Consider the following 16981-nt stretch of genomic DNA (forward strand, 5'->3'; position numbering starts at 1 on the left):
CTGCTAACAATTTCAGTGCTTGCTTACAACAATAATGTGCAAAGCATTTATCAACACTGTAATGCTGACCAACCAAAAGAGGAGACGTGTACAAACTCAAAAGACACAGTGTGGTATTCAATATTATTTAAATAAATAAGATTTCATTGTTTTATATTCATAAAATATATAATATGAATAAACTATATAGAACAATGAATCTTGCGTGTATTTAAAAATTATGTTTGCGTCTTAAAGTGTATATAAATAGTGCAATACTCATAGTATATTAAAAATAACTACAACTTAATTCCGTAATATTGGCAACACTAGAGATATACATATCGGGAACACTGCAAGTCGAAGTCTCCATTTTTCTTCCCGTCGGCATAATCGTCATCAACATTTGCTTTTAGTGAAAATTTTGTCGTTCATTTCATTTTACATTTAGCTGTCGAGAGAAGTTGTTTAGTTTCTTAAGAAGTTGATTTTGTTCGACGGGAACGGGAAATATCTTCAGTTAATCAAGTAGAGCAGAGATATCAGAAACAGATAATAAAACATGAAGTTGATAATTTCTTCGCTGCTACTGGTAGCAGTCATTGCATCGGGTGCCTACGCCGCTGAGGAAGTGAAATTAGAAGATGGAGTACTTGTGCTGACTACAGACAATTTCGATGAAGTCATAAAAAATAATGAATTTGTATTGGTGGAATTCTGTAAGTACTAATTTCCCATGAATATTTCATTATTAATTTCATTTTAATTCGATTAAATGTTATTATAAACCAACTTGATTACAAATATTAAAGAAGTAATAAAGTTATAAAAGTTACATTTAGAGATGTGCGCATAATTATAACCGCCATGTCTCTCGCTACATATATATATCTATATCAGGAAGTGCAAAAAGATTTATGGAAAAGTATACTTTTTCCCATTGTCCATTTTGTGACGGGAACAGTTTAATACTTCATGGATTCCTTATTGTTTTATTCTTCGATGCTCTATGCACTCAAATTTGTATTCTTTATCGTCTTTCATATCTCTACAGTTCTGTGAGTTGCACTGTTGACGAAGCATATTTAAATCTTCGTCGCGTCTTCTCTTTCACGCTTTCTACCGGCTTACCGCAGATTTTGTATCCGTTGTCATGTTGCTTGCTCTTTAACACCAATGCCATATGTGGTGGGGAAAAGTATAATGCCTTAATATGAAAAATTCTAGTGACGTGTCATTTAAAACCCGCCTTGTTTATATTTCTTATTTTTCATTACTGTAGGATGACCGGTGTTAAATAAATTTAATATCAGGCCAGAAGATAAATAAATATACTTATGCATAAAACATACGAGACATAAAAATTCAATCCTATTTGCTGTATTGGTTAAATTAGTAATTTTCATAAATTTCTTTGGAACGTTCAGAATCACAAAATTTTTTGAAGATATCAAAAGTATTAATTTATACATCTGCATATACATCGAATGTTGCAAAACTTTCACTCCAAACATTCGATGTATGTATATTATATATTTTTCTGGATATTTATTATATATATATAAATATATAAACATATGTATATATAAATGTATTTCTGACAACGCTTAAACTATTGCTTTTCATCAAAATACGTCTTGGATTATTAACAACCAATAGGAACTTAACACCCAGATTATGATTGAAATGCATTGTATTTCACAAATATTCTCAGTTGACGAAAACAGGTTGCCGCAGAGATGAACAGCAAACACTGAAGATGACGTGTATTGTTGTTAATTACATTGGATGCTGAACCATATGTTCACTTCATTTTCAAATTAAACCTGGCAGTAATTGATTCTATTGTTTTTTATTAGTACTAATCTTAATTCAGCTTGCGCTTATCTCCTACACGTTTTAGTATTATACAGTTACAATCGCTTTGCTAGGTGTCATTATCGCAATATCATCTCCTCTTTTTATACACGTATAAATCCCAATTTATTTTTTCTGCACTCTTGCTATAAGCATTTATGAAAGACCAACGTGGCAATGACAATCATATTTAATAAAATTTGTGAACTGACGGAAAGGAGAGGAATTTTGTTAAAATGCATAAGTTTTATGTTAAAAAAATGGATTTACTATGGAAATTTTTGACACCACAGTTTCGAACGTGCCTGAAAAATAATTGCGAAATATATACATACATATGTATGTATTTATATTGAAATAGATTTAAGTAATTTCGTTGACAACAGGTCAGATTTTAATTTAAATAATTTCTATGAATGTGTAGTATTGAAGTTGAATGATGATGGAAGCATGCATTCTATTAAAAAGTTACATAGGAAATATTAGGTTAATTAACTATTATTTATTTACTTGTTTATGGTTTATTGCAAACCGCAATAGCCGGCTTTTAGCATCATAATGTTTGTTGTTATTTTGTTTGACTAGATGTCTGAAAATCGCTAATAAAGCTTGAATGATTTCACCATCTTTACACAGACTTTAACATTTTACCATTAAACTGGAAGCTTATAAATTTGTTTTTGTTTTTCAATCATTTATGCGTACTCAATTTTCTTTGACCGGTATATGTCTAAGCAACTGTTTACTGTTTTTTGTAGCATTATCAAAAGCTTAACGCACGCATAAAATACCTTCAAGTTCATTGACCTATAAAAGCTGTTACATGTTTAAGCTAAGCTATAGTTTATGTTTTATCTCCACACAAAATTTTCTTTTCAGAAATTTCTTAGAGAAGAAAAAAGTTATTGGCAATTTTAGATACTAAATATATGTATATAATTATTTATTTAAATTTTAAATCTATGTAGTACCACGTCAGCTCTCTATTCCTACATGTATAATGATAATAAGTACTACTTAGTCATCTGTGATCATGTCGTTGACGTAAGAAATTTATATTTGAATGTCATCTACCCACGCTGTAAATAATTAAATAATGCTACAATCAGCATCAACTTGTCTCCTTATGGTGTCCTTAATTCAAGCTCATGCACACATTTGCATAGATATAGGTACGGCACCTATTTATATATGTTATGTACATACATACATACAAAATGCTTTCTTGTCGGTGCTTTGAAATAATTATTTGGCCGACTTTTTAATTTATTCCAATTATTTTGATAGAAATTATAAAGAAACCAAATAATAACCTAACATAGTAAAATGCTGCAAATAGTTTTGTTTTTTTTTTAGTTTTGATATAATCTCCAAATTTTGTATAATCTTCTACATGGGCACTTGTATAATGATTGTGTAATTTCTTGTTTAGACGCTCCATGGTGCGGCCACTGCAAAGCACTTGCTCCCGAATATGCTAAAGCCGCACAGGCCTTAGCCGAAAAGGAGTCACCCATCAAATTGGGTAAGGTCGATGCTACAGTAGAAGGTAATTTGGCCGAAAAATTCCAAGTACGTGGTTATCCTACACTGAAGTTCTTCCGCAATGGTGTCCCCGTCGAATACAGCGGTGGCCGTCAATCAGCTGATATCATTTCATGGGTCAACAAGAAGACTGGCCCACCAGCCAAGGAGTTGAAGACGGTGGAAGAAGCTGAAAAATTCTTGAAGGACAATGAGGTAAGTTTGCTGATAACGAACGCACAATTTTTGTTAACTTGATAACAAATTCAAAATTTTTGATAACATACATATGTATATGATTTCTTTCAACTAGATCGCAGTTGTTGGCTTCTTCAAGAGCCAGGAATCCGATGAAGCTAAGGCTTTCATCTCTGTTGCAAATGCTCTCGACACTTTCGTTTTTGGTCTTATCACTGAGGATGAACTTATTTCTCATTATGAAGCTAAGGATGGTGCAGTTGTACTCTTCAAGCCATTCGATGAAAAGAAAGCTATATACGAGGGCGAACACACTGTTGAGAATATTAAAAAATTCGTACAAGTACAATCCTTGCCCTTGATTGTTGAATTCAACCACGAATCAGCTTCCAAGATCTTTGGTGGATCAATCAAATCGCATCTTCTCTTCTTCGTCTCAAAGGAAGCTGGACATATCGAAAAGCATGTTGACCCATTGAAGGATATTGCCAAAGATTACCGCGAAGACATTTTGTTCGTAACTATTTCTTCCGATGAAGAAGAGCACCAACGTATCTTTGAATTCTTCGGTATGTCCAAAGAGGAAGTACCAACTATTCGTTTGATCCGATTGGAAGAGGATATGGCCAAATACAAACCCGAAAGTAATGACCTGTCTGCCAGTACCATCAAAGAATTCTTGCAGAAATTCATGGACGGCAAATTGAAGCAACATTTACTGTCACAGGAAGTGCCTGAGGATTGGGATAAAAACCCCGTTAAAGTGCTGGTCGCAAGCAACTTCGATGATGTTGCTTTGGATAAGAGCAAAGATGTGCTTGTTGAATTCTATGCGCCATGGTGTGGTCATTGCAAACAGTTGGCTCCTATTTATGACCAACTTGGTGAGAAATTCAAGGACAATGAAAACATTGTTGTTGCCAAAATCGATGCTACTGCCAATGAATTGGAGCACACAAAAATATCTTCATTCCCCACCATCAAGCTGTACCGTAAAGGTGATAACAAAGTTATCGACTACAATTTGGACAGGACTTTGGATGAATTCGTGAAGTTCCTGGAAGCTGGTGGTGATGTTGCACAGGTAAATATTGTGAAGATGTTATTTTTAATAATATATAAGTATGAAAACTAATGTTAAAAATTTATAAAATTTTAGAGCGGTGAATCAGAAGAAGAGGTGGAGGAGAAACCCGATGAACACCAAAAGGATGAATTGTAAATATATAACTTAAATCAACTTAAAAATAAACTGAACAGCAGCAATCAGCAGCAAGAACATTTACATTACCACCTTCAATACGAATCATGTATAGATATTTTATAAAAAAAATGCAACGGAACATTCTTACTTTGGTGCAAGTGCATTTCCTTATTTGCTGTACCATTGTAGTTTTTCACAGGTTTACAAAATTGCGTTGAAATGTGTTCTTACCAATTAAAAATCTAACAGAAAAACGAAAAAAGGAAGGACAACGTCAGCAGATCTTTATTTTTTTAATAATTACAATAAATATTTTTTTGTATTACGTTTTAAGTAACTTAAAAAACAAAACAAAATGAAAAATCAAAATTACTACATTTGCTATTATTTTTGTAATTGTGGTAATTTTTTAAATGAAGTTGGGATTTTTTTCTCAAAAGTTTTTGTAATGGTATAAATCGAAAAAGGTGAGATTGATTTACTTATTACAATACGTGGACGTTGAGGGCTGTCATTTCACACAATTTTTAAGTATGTTTTTTCTTTACATATAAGAAATGAGACAGGAAACTGGCGCTTCCAAGCTTACCTTCCACTTGGACGTGTTAATATTGAATCATTTTTGGTGTATAATATACAACATACATATATATTGTAATTTAGAAATCACCTCTATTATAGTTTTAAAACTTCACATATTTAAGTGTATGAGACTAAATTTAAAATTAATAAAGAGATATTAGAATAGAAAACATAATGCAAAGTTTGGGTCAAAAATATTTTATTTCGCAGCTTTCAAATTTAAATATTTAATCTATTTTGGTTTCCACAAGTTTTTCCAGCATACGGAAAAAACAATAACGGCTGTCAAACTCCATATCGTACCAAAAGTTCACTGCTATGCATTTATGACTTTGTTGTACATGGTGAAACCAGAAATTGGGTAAAAACAAGATATCACCGGCGTTCACACGAACTTGCAATGGTTGGCTATTTGCAAATTTCGGATATTTGCTGAAATCCGGTGCTAAGGGATCAATACTTATCCACTCTGTTTGTAACGGTTCGCTTTTATTATTGTCACTTTGAACGTTTAATACAGGCTCAATATAAAATTGACCCGACTCATGTCGTTGGTATTTTCCTACAGGATAAAGCTGACGCGGAATATTTACTACTTGGTGTGGTGGTAGTAAAATGAAGTCTTTATACCCTGATATGACGCAGTACAAATTGTCAAATGGGTCTTTATGCATAGATGTAACTGCACGTTTATCACCCATCCAAAAATTTACCAATGGGGGACTATTTAAACATTTCTCCGCAAAGTCTAAATCCTTAATATTGATGTCATCAGCCAACTCTGGAAAATCAGTTGTAAAATTTGAATTTTGCTTTTGAATATAATGTATGGGACCAGTAGGGTCGTCTAGTTTTTGCAAGAAATCGCTCATACACATCTTTTCTTCAAGAGGTAGTACGAAATACTCAGTTCCATCTTGTTTGGCTAAACCGTCCGCGTAACCATTGGGTGTAGAAGTCACATCTAACAGCTTTTTACCAAGTACTTGCTTAAGGTAAACAGAGTTCCACTTTTGTACCGCGGGCCAATGTTTCACTGCATTCCTTATCACCACTGGCTGGTTTTTAGCGTAGAAATCTCGTGCGAAAACAATCGATTCAGGTACTTTATCTAGTATTACTACTTCAGTTCCGATACATAGCTCATTTGCTTCCCTCAAGAGTTCATTTAATGCTGCTGTAATATTTTCCATGTTCACTTGTAGAAGGAGCACGTGCCACTGTGATTACTTCCATACATTCGACATAAGCCAGGGCAGATACCAACGAAGTCTGGAACATATTTACCAATTTAGAATGGTTTTTTTACACTAGAATCAATGCAGTATTCGAACACCTTTTTACTTAGGATCAAAACAAAAGGATGGATTGTCTTTTCCTTTTAATATTGACCATGCAATATGAGGAATGACATGTTTTCAAACCCACAAACATTTCAAAAGTCAAAAATTTAATTAAAACTGGCAATAGTAGAAATGTCACCGCGCCCACATTCACCACCTATTATCACCTTCATTGTCAGCTGTTTGAGCACGTCACACAAAGCTAGGAATTTTAGATTTGAATATAAATACATACATAATTCTTAACAATTAATTTCCATTCAAAGGAACACGTAAAAATATACAGAATATATAAACCAGGGATCTCTGATAAAACTATTTGGAATAAGTGATAGTTAGAATACATTTCAAAATATTGTTAATTTTTTGCTTTATGCTTATTTACACTATTGTTGTACATGAACACATATAAAAGTTCCTAATCAGTTTTGTTTACTTAATATACTTAAATATGAGTATTACTCCTAATGCCAACCCCGCTGCAATATTTGATAATGATAATGACGAAGAAATTATTAACTGGGAGGAGGAAGCAGCTGCAATTATAAAAGACGTTAATCCACATGTTGCGTTAATAGAAATATCCCAACAAATACCTAGCAATGTGAGTAAAGTGTACCTGAATGTGCGCACTATTGAGGGACAAGAGTACTGCGTACAAGTATCGAGCATTGGATTTCGCGTGGTTGGTAATGCATTTAATTCAATTGACCCCGGGAAGGAGGAAATAAATGAAGAGGAGGATGCGGTTTATGAGACACCATATGCTCTATTGGACAAAATCAGCCCAAGTTATGTGGAATCCTTTGGTAATCAGCTTTGCAAACAATTATTATCGGTGCAACAGATGCGAACACAATTCAACGAAGAAGATGAAGAGGGGGTGGAAGACGAAGACACTACTGGCAACGCAAAGACATCATAGGTGGCCTTGTAGTATGTTTTTACACATTGCATTGAAAAAAAGCTAAAAGTGATCATTCAACAAAAGAAAAAAAAAACGATAGCTAAATAATACAAATTAGTAGTTAAGCCTTTTTTAATTTAATATTTAATTTATGAATTCCATGAAGGTGTGTTTGACTATAGTAATAACGCCCGCATTGCTTTTAAGTAATCATAAGTGCTTTTTGCAAACACTTATGTTGATTAAATAATGTTGAATGTATACATGATTAATATATGCTTAAAATTTTAAACGTTTCAAGAATAAAGATTGTGACTGTAATTCAAGATCTGTTAACTTTCGGACAACTGGCCCCAATTGTTGAACGTGGTCTTTATATCCAGTACCGGTGTTTATATTTTTTTGACCATACACAACTTTGCCATCGAAATCATTTACGGGCACAGCTAGAGATTTGTCAACTTGCTGAATCGTCACATTGAGATGATCCTCAATATCTGCTAACAACTGTTGAATTAAAAGAAGTGCAATTATATGTTAATATGCTATTAGCTCGCACTTATGCCAAATATTCTTACATTCATTTCATTATACCAAATGCAGCAACCTCGCACATCTGTTAAGTTTGTATTTTGACAATTGCGACCCCTTGTCGCACACCATTCTCCGTGGTACCAAACCTATATCAAATAAATAAATTTAAATAACAAAAATTTATTTATACTTTTATGTATTACCTTTTCAGGTACGGAGGATACTAAACTAATGGCAAGACCCATACGTTCAGCACGTCCCACTCGACCAATACGGTGTACATAATTTGACTTTTCATCGGGTAGAGTAACGTTGATCACTGAAAGACATTTTATAATCATTTTTAGAAATACGAATAAAAGCAATCAATGCAAATAATCGTACTGAATGGCAAACCAGTTATGTCCAAGCCTCGGGCTGCCACGTCGGTGCAAATAAGAAATTTCACTTGTTCACGTTTAAACATTTCCAAATTTTGTTTCCGTTCTTGAGGTCTTCGATCTCCATGTAGACAAACACACGAATAACGTTGGCCACCTCGTGATTTAAAGTAATTTTCCAAATTGTCACAATCTAGTTTTGTGCGGCAAAATATTATAGCTCTATCCATTTTATGCTGCTCAATGGCAGCTATACAATATTCGCCCTTAAGGATTTTAATTGCCTCTGACCATGTTTCTGGTGTGTGATTCTGTGGATTTACATTATCTCGACTGTGCACACCATCAGTGCGTATATGTTGTCGCAGATTATACCAGGTTGTATCCTTTTGTGGGTCAACCATACAAACAACGTGATGTACGGTTTCTGGTACTGCATCTTCGCCTTTAAGATCTACCCAAGTGGGGAAGTGCATCAAACGATCGGCCATTTTTTTCACCTCAAAAGCATGTAGCGTAGCTGAGCAGACAACCATTTGTAAGCGTCGACCATCGGATGTCATTTTCGGAATTTGCTTATGTAAACGATCAATCAAATCAGTATACCCTTGTTTAAGTAGAGCATCAGCTTCGTCCAATACAAAAAATCTACAATAAAATAAGGTAATATTATCAATGATTACTTTGAACATTTATTATCTAAAAAAGGTACAAACCTGCAATGTGTTAATTGCACAAAGCCACTGCTTATCATCTCTTCGAGACGGCCGGGTGTACCCACTACGATGTGCACACCTTGCTGTAAAGCACTTTTTTGCTGCTCCAGTTTAACTCCACCGATTAGTAGGAGTGAACGCACTTTTGGGTTGTTTAAATGGACTCCAAATTTTTCTATTTGATTATACGTTTGTTCTGCTAATTCTCTACTTGGCTCAATAATAATTGCTTGTGGTGCGTTAGGCGCAGGTTTGTTAGCGGCAGCATTGGTTGTAGGACAAGCAAGTGGATTCGACTTAAATTGTCCTACAGCTGCATGAGACACTGCAATAAATCCTTGCTTTGGAGGATACTTAAATTCAGTTTTTCCAAAATTGAATAGCATTTCCGCATTTTTTAATACAACAGCTGGGTAAAATGTTTCATTACGTTGATTTTCGGGTATTCGGAATGCTACTCCAAGATGTTTGCCATTTTTAGCAAACGATACTTCCATTTGTTGTAAATCCATATAGCAACCGATTACATCGTTTTTACCAAATGCTTCACCATAGTCATCAAACTGACGATTATTTGATTTTTTTCCAGTACCGCCAAATCCATAACCGTTACGGCAGGTACCAAGATCAAGATTAGCTTGTTGCGTAGACCAACCAACACGACATAGACCTTCGTCTGTGACGATGGCTTCAAAGTAAAATTTTCCCTTACCACGCACTCCCGTTGTTGCCCGACATCCGTGCCATTCTTTAAACTCACGCGATTGACAACGCAAACCATCTGGTGTCACTGCAAGCGCTGTACCACGATCGAAGAACGACATCGTCCACGGTGCAATACTACCACCCGCACCTGAAGACTTGCTAACTTTCCCCTCTTCAAGATCGCGCAATGTTTCCCAGACAATTTGCAAGATTGGCAAACAAAATGCTCCGGTTTTACCGGATCCAGTTTCAGCAGCCATCAAAACATCACCACCTCCCAGAATGAGAGGTATTGCTTCGGCCTGTACATCTGTGGGTAGAGTCCACTCCATGTCGTCAATCGCCTTAGCGATTTCCGGTAACACACCAAATTCTTTGCAATAAAAAAATCTAATATATTTAATCACATTTGAAAATGTTTACAACAAACTTACCTTCAAAAGCAGTCATATTAGTAAAACAAATTCAATAACTTCTTTTGCAACAGCCGGTCGTGTAAATCACAATTTATCTATGCATTTCTATGCACTGTTGTATAGAAGGTGAATTTACGGTATGTTCAATAACTGATGATATGTGAAGATAAAGAGCACATTTACCTTTAGCAAATTTTCTTTTTAATACAATTATTATTTTTTAAAATATTGTGATATAATTTTGGAATATTGTATGGTTTCTATAAGTTGAAAAAATTATCGTTATTATATATATTGGCAAATATTAAAACTGCTGAGTTAAACCAGAGAACAGTTGAATGTTTCCTCCGCTGGTATTGACTGTAGATGTCGCTCATTCGCAGCTGAATAGCTGAAGAGAGGATTGTCAAAAAATTATCGATCAAAGTGTGGCTGTGGAGTGATTCCTATTACGGCCAGAAGTCAATCAGTCGCCAAATTTTTAGTGGATAATAATAAAAAAAAAATGTTCCAAAACAGTGCCGCACGTCTTTTGGTTCCAGCCATCCGAAATGGATTGCAACAACGTTGCCAATCTGTCGTTGCTGGACCACCAGTAAATAAGGTGTCCACAGCCGTAAGTATATTCTCACTATAAAAGCAGGTTACGTAAACCTCTTACTTTGACGAAAAATGTATGGTATATGTTTGAATATCTAATTTACGTGTTTCAGGAAAAAATCATCTTGGGTGGTGGAATGTGCGTATCGATGCTTGTTGTACCTGCGTGGGTGTTGCTCAACTTGAAGGATTACAAAGGCGGCAAGTAAATTCAGCGTCAAATTGGAAGAACTGCTTTCAGTACATAATAAAATTTAAAGTTTTTGTGAAGTTGTAAAGTAAAAGCATTAAAATATACGATTGCCCATAATTTTAATAATATTTTGTCTTTTGGATGAAATTTATGTGTAATTTGCAATTCGGAAGGATATAAATGAAGTCAAATTGTTGCTGTTTTGACAGCACTAAGCCGGAGTAACAAATTTTGTCACGACTACAGGGGTAACTTTTAAAATGGCATTTATTATTGTGCACAAGACCTACAAAATGCACTAATAATGTAACTTTCAAAAACAAATATAATTTGCAAATTATGGTTAAGTAACATATGTATAAACTACCTACAGAAATGATCAAATGAAACCTATAAATATCAAAAAAAAAAAAAAAATTATGTGGAAAAATATTCATATTGGATACTACACGAGGATTTGGCGCAAATTTTTTATGCATATATATAAGCGTGGTTTAACAATTACATTTTAATGCAAGTTTATTATAAAATAATTCATATTACGATTCAATACAGTTTTATTACTGAAGTTTGCTTAGTGGAATTCGCCACAAATAAGATTTATTGAGATTGGTCTCCGTCATCACTTTTCTTGTCTTTTTCCTTTTCTTTACTGAGTGAACCTACTGCATCGCGTACAGCTTCTGATTGCGGGTCGACGCCAGGTAAATTTTCCAGTACACTCTAAAGAGATTGTTTATATAAGAACAAACATCATACAATTGTTACGATATGATGTATTTACCTGTAGAAATGCTGGATCACCAATAACTTCGGAGTAGTCCTCATCGACATCCATTGGTTGATTTTCTTCCGTTTTAGGACGTTTGGCCTGTTGAGTTACGGTCTCATCAGCTAAAGCAAATAAATGAAACGGATAGAAACAAATATTTAAAATATTTTTTCTTTATATTTTTACACTTTACAAACCTGCATCCTGCATTGACATTTGCATAGCGAAAGCTATCTGCTCTTCTTCAGTCATGTTAGCGAAATCAGGCAAGTTATCTTCTGGCTGTATTCAAAAAAAAAAGGAAAACTATACTCAATAACATACATATAATGCAATGATATTGACATTACCGTTTCTGTAGATAATGCCAAAGCACGTTGCAACATTGCTTCTTCAGAATTCGGCTCTTCAAGAGCAGTACCAACATTTGTGCTAGTTTTTTCGGTATCTGTTGTGGCACTGCCAGCATTCGCTTCTGTATTACCTGCAGTATTTGATTCAGAAAGAGCCCGACGTTGTTCTTCTTCCTGGCGTTGACGTTGTTCTTCCATTGATACACGTAAAGCAAGTGCCAATTCCGGATCTTCATTGGGATCAACACCAAATTCATAACCAGCACCACTCAAACCTGCCCCTCCCATGCCGTCTTCACCTTGTATTATTGGTGAGGATAACAATGCATCGGACAATCCCGATCCTCGAGGTACGCTAACTAAATGGGAACCTGTACCATCTTTTCCATTTAGTGCGTTAACGAAAGCAGTTAAAATTTCATTGTTATTTCCATGGTCTCCAAAGCTGACGATATCGACGTTAACTTTTTCTTTTTTTAAACGTTTGGCTTGTTTTACCAATTCACCCTCCTCATTATTTATTGGTGAACCCACAAACACAACAATACGCATCTTGTGATTTTTGCCCTGACGATGCTTGAGAACCAACTGCAAAGTAAAATGATATATTTTAAAAATTCCCATTGCAGCAAATAACTTACATGCGCAATACGAATGCCAGTGAGTAAATTGATTTCTCCTTTTGGTTGTATTAAATGCATCTTTGAAAAAATACGTCCTACATCACTTGTAAGGGTAGCAAGCACCTCAACGGTGCTACACATAGAAAGTTATATTAATGATTACGAATATTATAATGTAAATAGTTTATATACTTGGATATGGTCATCAGGCCAACATTATTCTCCGGATTAGATCGAACTTTTGTCAGGCAAACCAGGTTGATACCATCTTTCTGGACATTTAATCGCGTCGGAAAGTAATCACCATTTCTTTGGTAATCACTATTGTCGAAACTGAAAGGATAAAAAAAGAAAACAATAAAAATGCTTTGTAATACACAGGTACATAAGCCGCAATCAAAATTTTGCATTGGTTGAGCTAAAAATAAGAATTTAACAGATAAAATTTACAACAAAGTAATTAGGCATTTCCGTTTTGTTTGAACATCTAAAAAAATAATTCGAATTTATTAACAAATTCTATAAAATTGCTCACCATATCATAGTACTTTCCAAAACCATTTTTAATAATTTTGCTTGTCACTATCCCACTGAACTGTAATTGAAACTCATCCAGCTGACATTTGCTGGGGCGTATGTTCAATTAGTACACTTTTAAATGAAAATGCAAGCTACATACTATAGTTGATCAGCAAAAATTGAACATCAACACAAAACCGAGTTGTCACATATATTCTTTTAATGTTTTCACAATACAAATGTTTTTTAGCATATATGAGAACTGTCTCAAAAATTGTCAAAACTATTGAACACCCAAATTAAATATTTTTAAGGAAAAAAGAATTATAAATAATTTACTTGTGATTGCAACCATGCAACTTTTATTAAGCAACTTGCTGAATTGAACAGCTGTGAGTATGAAGTCCCATGTCTGGTCATGTGACATTTGTTAAGCTGGAAAAGTCATTTGCTACTTTCGTGTATCTTTCAGATTTTTTCCACTACGTAGTGCACAATTTATTTGGAATTGTATTTTCGCAAATTAATTGGCGTAAAGTATTTTCAAATTAACAGTATTACGTTTTAAAATAGTGGAAAATGGTTTCCCCATGGCTGGCACCTATCATAATCACTTGCATTTGGGGCTTCATTGGAATAATTTGTCCCTTTTTGGCTCGTGGACCTAACAAAGGGTGAATTAATTTTACAATAAAATATGATGCCATAATTCGAAGTATATATATTCCTATTCTTTTATAGAGTCACCCAATGTTGTTTAATGTTAATAGCTTCTACCTGTTGGCTATTGTAAGTACCTATAAAGAAAGCAAAAATTTCTACAATACCAAATAAATATAATTTTTTTTATTATAGCTGGCTATGTTGTTATATGACGCAAATGAACCCACTTATCGGTCCTAAACTAACCATGAACGAGATTATGATCGTGGCTCGTGAATGGGGAAATCCCATTCAGGATACAATTGATATCACATATTAGTGTTTTCGTTATTCGTCGTCATTCTTGAGGTCCGCAATTTTTGTATAGAACCTCCAGTTAATCTGTTATTTGATTGTTTTCTGTTTGTTTACAAAAATATTTAAAGTGCCTATTGTATTATGACTGCTACTTTTTAAGCACGAGCACATATCTGTGTTCCCGTTTTGACGGCCATGTAAATTATCATTAAAGCAAATGTTAAGATAGCGATGTCCAATATTTTAGCAATAACAAATATTGTAATACAAAGTGTCCTTATACAAATATATACAATCATTTTTGCCGAAATAGAAATCTAAAAGAACAATGTTTTTATTAGATGTGAATATGAAAAGCTCTATTTCCACGCAGTAGGTAAAACTGTACACATAGTAGTGTAAATTTGTTCTCACTTACGTAGTAAAGCGAGTCTAAAAGAACAATATAACAGAAAATACATTAGAATAAATGTGTCCAGTAATTGCAAACACAAAGTCGAGTATTATCAAAGCGAAACTTTGCTACTAATTAATATCCTTGGTTAACAAGGTATGATTATAACGTACTCATTATTCATATTAACAACTCTTTCCGTTGAACTTCTGCCTTCGCAATCTCCCACTTTTATTCCGAAATTACTTTTAATACTGCTAGTCCAAGTTGCACAACTACTTCGGTTAATTATGCTGTTGCCAACGTACTTGCAATCCGACAAATCCTTAATATACATAAATTAATGAGTCACATATTTCTTATTTAAATTACAACTTTATTCGAGTGTACATATTCAGAATACAATTAGATAACGAACGTTTTGAGTTGGTAACTTGCCATTGGGTGTGTCAGACCACGACAATAATTTACTAACACAAATGCGAGCGTTAAAGAATTTACAGTATACTTTAGGACCGTATGTCCTATTACTACTAACAATTCCATAAGGTTCTTTAAATCCAAATAAATGTACACCTGAGGTAAGTGTAATATCAACTTTAGTGTTGAGTTGTTTAGTCGAAGAGACCGAAACCCATGTCGTCGTCTTCCTCGGACTCGGACTCCTCCTTTTTGGCTTCTTCCTTCTTTTCGGCAGCAGCGCCAGCACCAGCAGCTGGAGCAGAGGCAGCAGCAGCAGCAACAAACTTGCTGGGGTCCTTGATGAACTCCTTGATGGTAGCAGCTTCCTTGAAGTCCACTTCGGTGGCAGCAGCAATAGCCAACAGATTCTTGAAACCATTGGCGACACTGTGTGGTGCCGAAGCAATAGTTGGGTAACCAATCTGTAACGATACGGCGGCCAAATTGGCAACACCAGCTTGGAACTTCGCACGCAAATCTTCGGGCTTGATGTCCAAGATCTCAGGTGAGAAAATGGAACCAGAGTCGTACACTTGGGTTATGGCCAAACCATACGAGAAGGGCGAAATGTTCAACATATTAAGCAAAGTAGCTTCTGAAGCACCAACTTTATCTCCTGGTTTCAAAATGGGCACATCATTGATAATTTCAATTGTACCCTTGGAAATCTTGGTTGGAATCGACAGAGCTTGGAAGAAAGAAGTTTTCTCGGGACCCAAACCAGTGTTTTGTGCTGGAATCACGACTGGCAAAGGAGCAATAGCACCAGCACGAGCAGGTGCACGCACTTTCGATTCAAGCAATTTGTCACGAACTTCAGCCAAATCGCCCTTGGTAAATACGAAACCGACATTGCCCTTGATGTGTGGCAGCAATTTCTCCAATTGAGCGTTGTTTTCCAAATGACCACGGATAGCCTTGCGCATCATAGTATTCTTACCCATGAGCACAACACCCAATCCACGCAGGCTAGTACGGATGTTTTGCATTTGCTTTGAGCCGACATTATCAGCGCCGACAATGAAGCACTTAGGATATTCGTCGAAGAGTTCCTGTAAATTGGAGTACACAATTTAGTTGGTGAAACCGTATACAAAAAAAAAAAAACAAATCTGTTTTTAATACAATGACTCAGACGTAATTTTGTCAAACCTAACGTGTATCAGGATGTCTGGGTTCAGCTTTTTCAAGCAAGACATCCGGACGATACACATTCAGACGTAAAATGTTATCATCATTGGATTAACTTCAAGATCTTTGTTTTTATTCGTTAGATACTTACGACAACTTTAAGGAAGTATTGAGCTTTCCAGGCTGCTTTGTTCTCCCTAACCATCTTGAATCAAGTTGTGTAATTAGGGACTCGTGAAAAGAATTTAAGAACTGCAAGGTATAAAGAATCTATTTAGTTTGGTGGTTGAGAGTTTGAAATATGCAATTGCAAAGCTACTTATTTGTTATAAAATAAGATGCTTTCCATTTTCACCGATTTAAAAACCTACCAAAGCACAAAACGTATGCTAACGACGGTGACTTGGACCAAAATGGCCGAGTGTAGTGAAATATTTTAATAGTTGGCATCGCATTGTATGATTTCACCAGAGTTGCACTACAATTAGCAGTAGCGGCATCTACAGGCTAAGGGAAAGTTTTAATTAAAAAAAACCACAACTTTTTTGTAAAAATCAAAATATAGTGCCTATAAATAAAATTAATGAATTAATTGTGTTTCTTTTCTCCCTTGTGCAATTTAGATTATT

The 16981-nt window shown here is 34.9% G+C and overlaps 8 protein-coding genes across 8 annotated transcripts; 4 read left to right on the forward strand and 4 right to left on the reverse strand.

The window, feature by feature from the left end:
- The first annotated feature begins 354 nt into the window (after positions 1–354).
- On the forward strand, positions 355–5180 carry LOC126763030 (protein disulfide-isomerase). Its single transcript, XM_050480199.1, has 4 exons — positions 355–698; positions 3269–3576; positions 3674–4642; positions 4718–5180. The coding sequence occupies exons 1-4, from the start codon at positions 542–544 to the stop codon at positions 4778–4780; spliced, it is 1497 nt and encodes a 498-aa protein (XP_050336156.1). The 5' UTR covers positions 355–541; the 3' UTR covers positions 4781–5180.
- Positions 5181–5526: 346 nt separating this feature from the next.
- LOC126763032 (bifunctional peptidase and (3S)-lysyl hydroxylase Jmjd7) lies at positions 5527–6800 on the reverse strand. Its single transcript, XM_050480201.1, has 2 exons — positions 6681–6800; positions 5527–6616 (listed from the first exon to the last, which is right to left on the reverse strand). Exon 2 carries the CDS (start codon positions 6535–6537, stop codon positions 5572–5574), a length of 966 nt encoding a protein of 321 aa, XP_050336158.1. The 5' UTR covers positions 6538–6616; positions 6681–6800; the 3' UTR covers positions 5527–5571.
- A 69-nt stretch (positions 6801–6869) lies between these two features.
- LOC126763036 (GSK3-beta interaction protein-like) lies at positions 6870–7915 on the forward strand. Its single transcript, XM_050480203.1, has one exon. The coding sequence runs from the start codon at positions 7139–7141 to the stop codon at positions 7610–7612; it is 474 nt and encodes a 157-aa protein (XP_050336160.1). The 5' UTR covers positions 6870–7138; the 3' UTR covers positions 7613–7915.
- On the reverse strand, positions 7716–10457 carry LOC126763029 (ATP-dependent RNA helicase Ddx1). Its single transcript, XM_050480198.1, has 6 exons — positions 10364–10457; positions 9225–10302; positions 8513–9156; positions 8332–8447; positions 8173–8274; positions 7716–8101 (listed from the first exon to the last, which is right to left on the reverse strand). Exons 1-6 carry the CDS (start codon positions 10377–10379, stop codon positions 7874–7876), a joined length of 2184 nt encoding a protein of 727 aa, XP_050336155.1. The 5' UTR covers positions 10380–10457; the 3' UTR covers positions 7716–7873.
- A 310-nt stretch (positions 10458–10767) lies between these two features.
- On the forward strand, positions 10768–11264 carry LOC126763038 (uncharacterized). Its single transcript, XM_050480206.1, has 2 exons — positions 10768–10961; positions 11059–11264. Exons 1-2 carry the CDS (start codon positions 10851–10853, stop codon positions 11152–11154), a joined length of 207 nt encoding a protein of 68 aa, XP_050336163.1. The 5' UTR covers positions 10768–10850; the 3' UTR covers positions 11155–11264.
- Positions 11265–11639: 375 nt separating this feature from the next.
- Positions 11640–13530, reverse strand: LOC126763031 (26S proteasome non-ATPase regulatory subunit 4). Its single transcript, XM_050480200.1, has 7 exons — positions 13422–13530; positions 13079–13219; positions 12905–13019; positions 12261–12851; positions 12108–12192; positions 11923–12032; positions 11640–11861 (listed from the first exon to the last, which is right to left on the reverse strand). Exons 1-7 carry the CDS (start codon positions 13445–13447, stop codon positions 11739–11741), a joined length of 1191 nt encoding a protein of 396 aa, XP_050336157.1. The 5' UTR covers positions 13448–13530; the 3' UTR covers positions 11640–11738.
- Positions 13531–13826: 296 nt separating this feature from the next.
- On the forward strand, positions 13827–14681 carry LOC126763037 (V-type proton ATPase subunit e). The gene is made up of 3 exons (XM_050480204.1): positions 13827–14079; positions 14147–14194; positions 14261–14681. The coding sequence occupies exons 1-3, from the start codon at positions 13985–13987 to the stop codon at positions 14385–14387; spliced, it is 270 nt and encodes an 89-aa protein (XP_050336161.1). The 5' UTR covers positions 13827–13984; the 3' UTR covers positions 14388–14681.
- Positions 14682–15114: 433 nt separating this feature from the next.
- LOC126763035 (60S acidic ribosomal protein P0) lies at positions 15115–16828 on the reverse strand. The gene is made up of 3 exons (XM_050480202.1): positions 16724–16828; positions 16504–16604; positions 15115–16273 (listed from the first exon to the last, which is right to left on the reverse strand). The coding sequence occupies exons 2-3, from the start codon at positions 16555–16557 to the stop codon at positions 15374–15376; spliced, it is 954 nt and encodes a 317-aa protein (XP_050336159.1). The 5' UTR covers positions 16558–16604; positions 16724–16828; the 3' UTR covers positions 15115–15373.
- Positions 16829–16981: the final 153 nt, after the last annotated feature.

Source organism: Bactrocera neohumeralis, chromosome 6 (genome assembly GCF_024586455.1).
Source record: "Bactrocera neohumeralis isolate Rockhampton chromosome 6, APGP_CSIRO_Bneo_wtdbg2-racon-allhic-juicebox.fasta_v2, whole genome shotgun sequence".
Classification (NCBI taxonomy): Eukaryota; Metazoa; Arthropoda; class Insecta; order Diptera; family Tephritidae; genus Bactrocera; species Bactrocera neohumeralis.

Bases quoted from the DNA above. Each gene is read 5' to 3' on its own strand.
- LOC126763030 (XM_050480199.1), top strand. From the start codon at position 542: ATGAAGTTGATAATTTCTTCGCTGCTACTGGTAGCAGTCATTGCATCG. The intron at 699-3,268 runs GTAAGTACTAAT...TTTCTTGTTTAG, and splicing joins ATTTGTATTGGTGGAATTCT to ACGCTCCATGGTGCGGCCAC. The intron at 3,577-3,673 runs GTAAGTTTGCTG...TCTTTCAACTAG, and splicing joins AATTCTTGAAGGACAATGAG to ATCGCAGTTGTTGGCTTCTT.
- LOC126763032 (XM_050480201.1), bottom strand. From the start codon at position 6,537: ATGGAAAATATTACAGCAGCATTAAATGAACTCTTGAGGGAAGCAAAT.
- LOC126763036 (XM_050480203.1), top strand. From the start codon at position 7,139: ATGAGTATTACTCCTAATGCCAACCCCGCTGCAATATTTGATAATGAT.
- LOC126763029 (XM_050480198.1), bottom strand. The intron at 9,157-9,224 runs GTTTGTACCTTT...ATTTTATTGTAG, and splicing joins GTGCAATTAACACATTGCAG to ATTTTTTGTATTGGACGAAG. The intron at 8,102-8,172 runs GTAAGAATATTT...TTAATTCAACAG, and splicing joins TTTGGTATAATGAAATGAAT to TTGTTAGCAGATATTGAGGA.
- LOC126763038 (XM_050480206.1), top strand. From the start codon at position 10,851: ATGTTCCAAAACAGTGCCGCACGTCTTTTGGTTCCAGCCATCCGAAAT. The intron at 10,962-11,058 runs GTAAGTATATTC...TACGTGTTTCAG, and splicing joins TAAATAAGGTGTCCACAGCC to GAAAAAATCATCTTGGGTGG.
- LOC126763031 (XM_050480200.1), bottom strand. From the start codon at position 13,447: ATGGTTTTGGAAAGTACTATGATATG. The intron at 13,020-13,078 runs GTATATAAACTA...TTCTATGTGTAG, and splicing joins GGCCTGATGACCATATCCAA to CACCGTTGAGGTGCTTGCTA. The intron at 12,193-12,260 runs GTAATGTCAATA...TTTTGAATACAG, and splicing joins TGGCATTATCTACAGAAACG to CCAGAAGATAACTTGCCTGA.
- LOC126763037 (XM_050480204.1), top strand. From the start codon at position 13,985: ATGGTTTCCCCATGGCTGGCACCTATCATAATCACTTGCATTTGGGGC. The intron at 14,080-14,146 runs GTGAATTAATTT...ATTCTTTTATAG, and splicing joins GCTCGTGGACCTAACAAAGG to AGTCACCCAATGTTGTTTAA. The intron at 14,195-14,260 runs GTAAGTACCTAT...TTTTTATTATAG, and splicing joins GCTTCTACCTGTTGGCTATT to CTGGCTATGTTGTTATATGA.
- LOC126763035 (XM_050480202.1), bottom strand. From the start codon at position 16,557: ATGGTTAGGGAGAACAAAGCAGCCTGGAAAGCTCAATACTTCCTTAAA. The intron at 16,274-16,503 runs GTAAGTATCTAA...TCCAATTTACAG, and splicing joins AATACTTCCTTAAAGTTGTC to GAACTCTTCGACGAATATCC.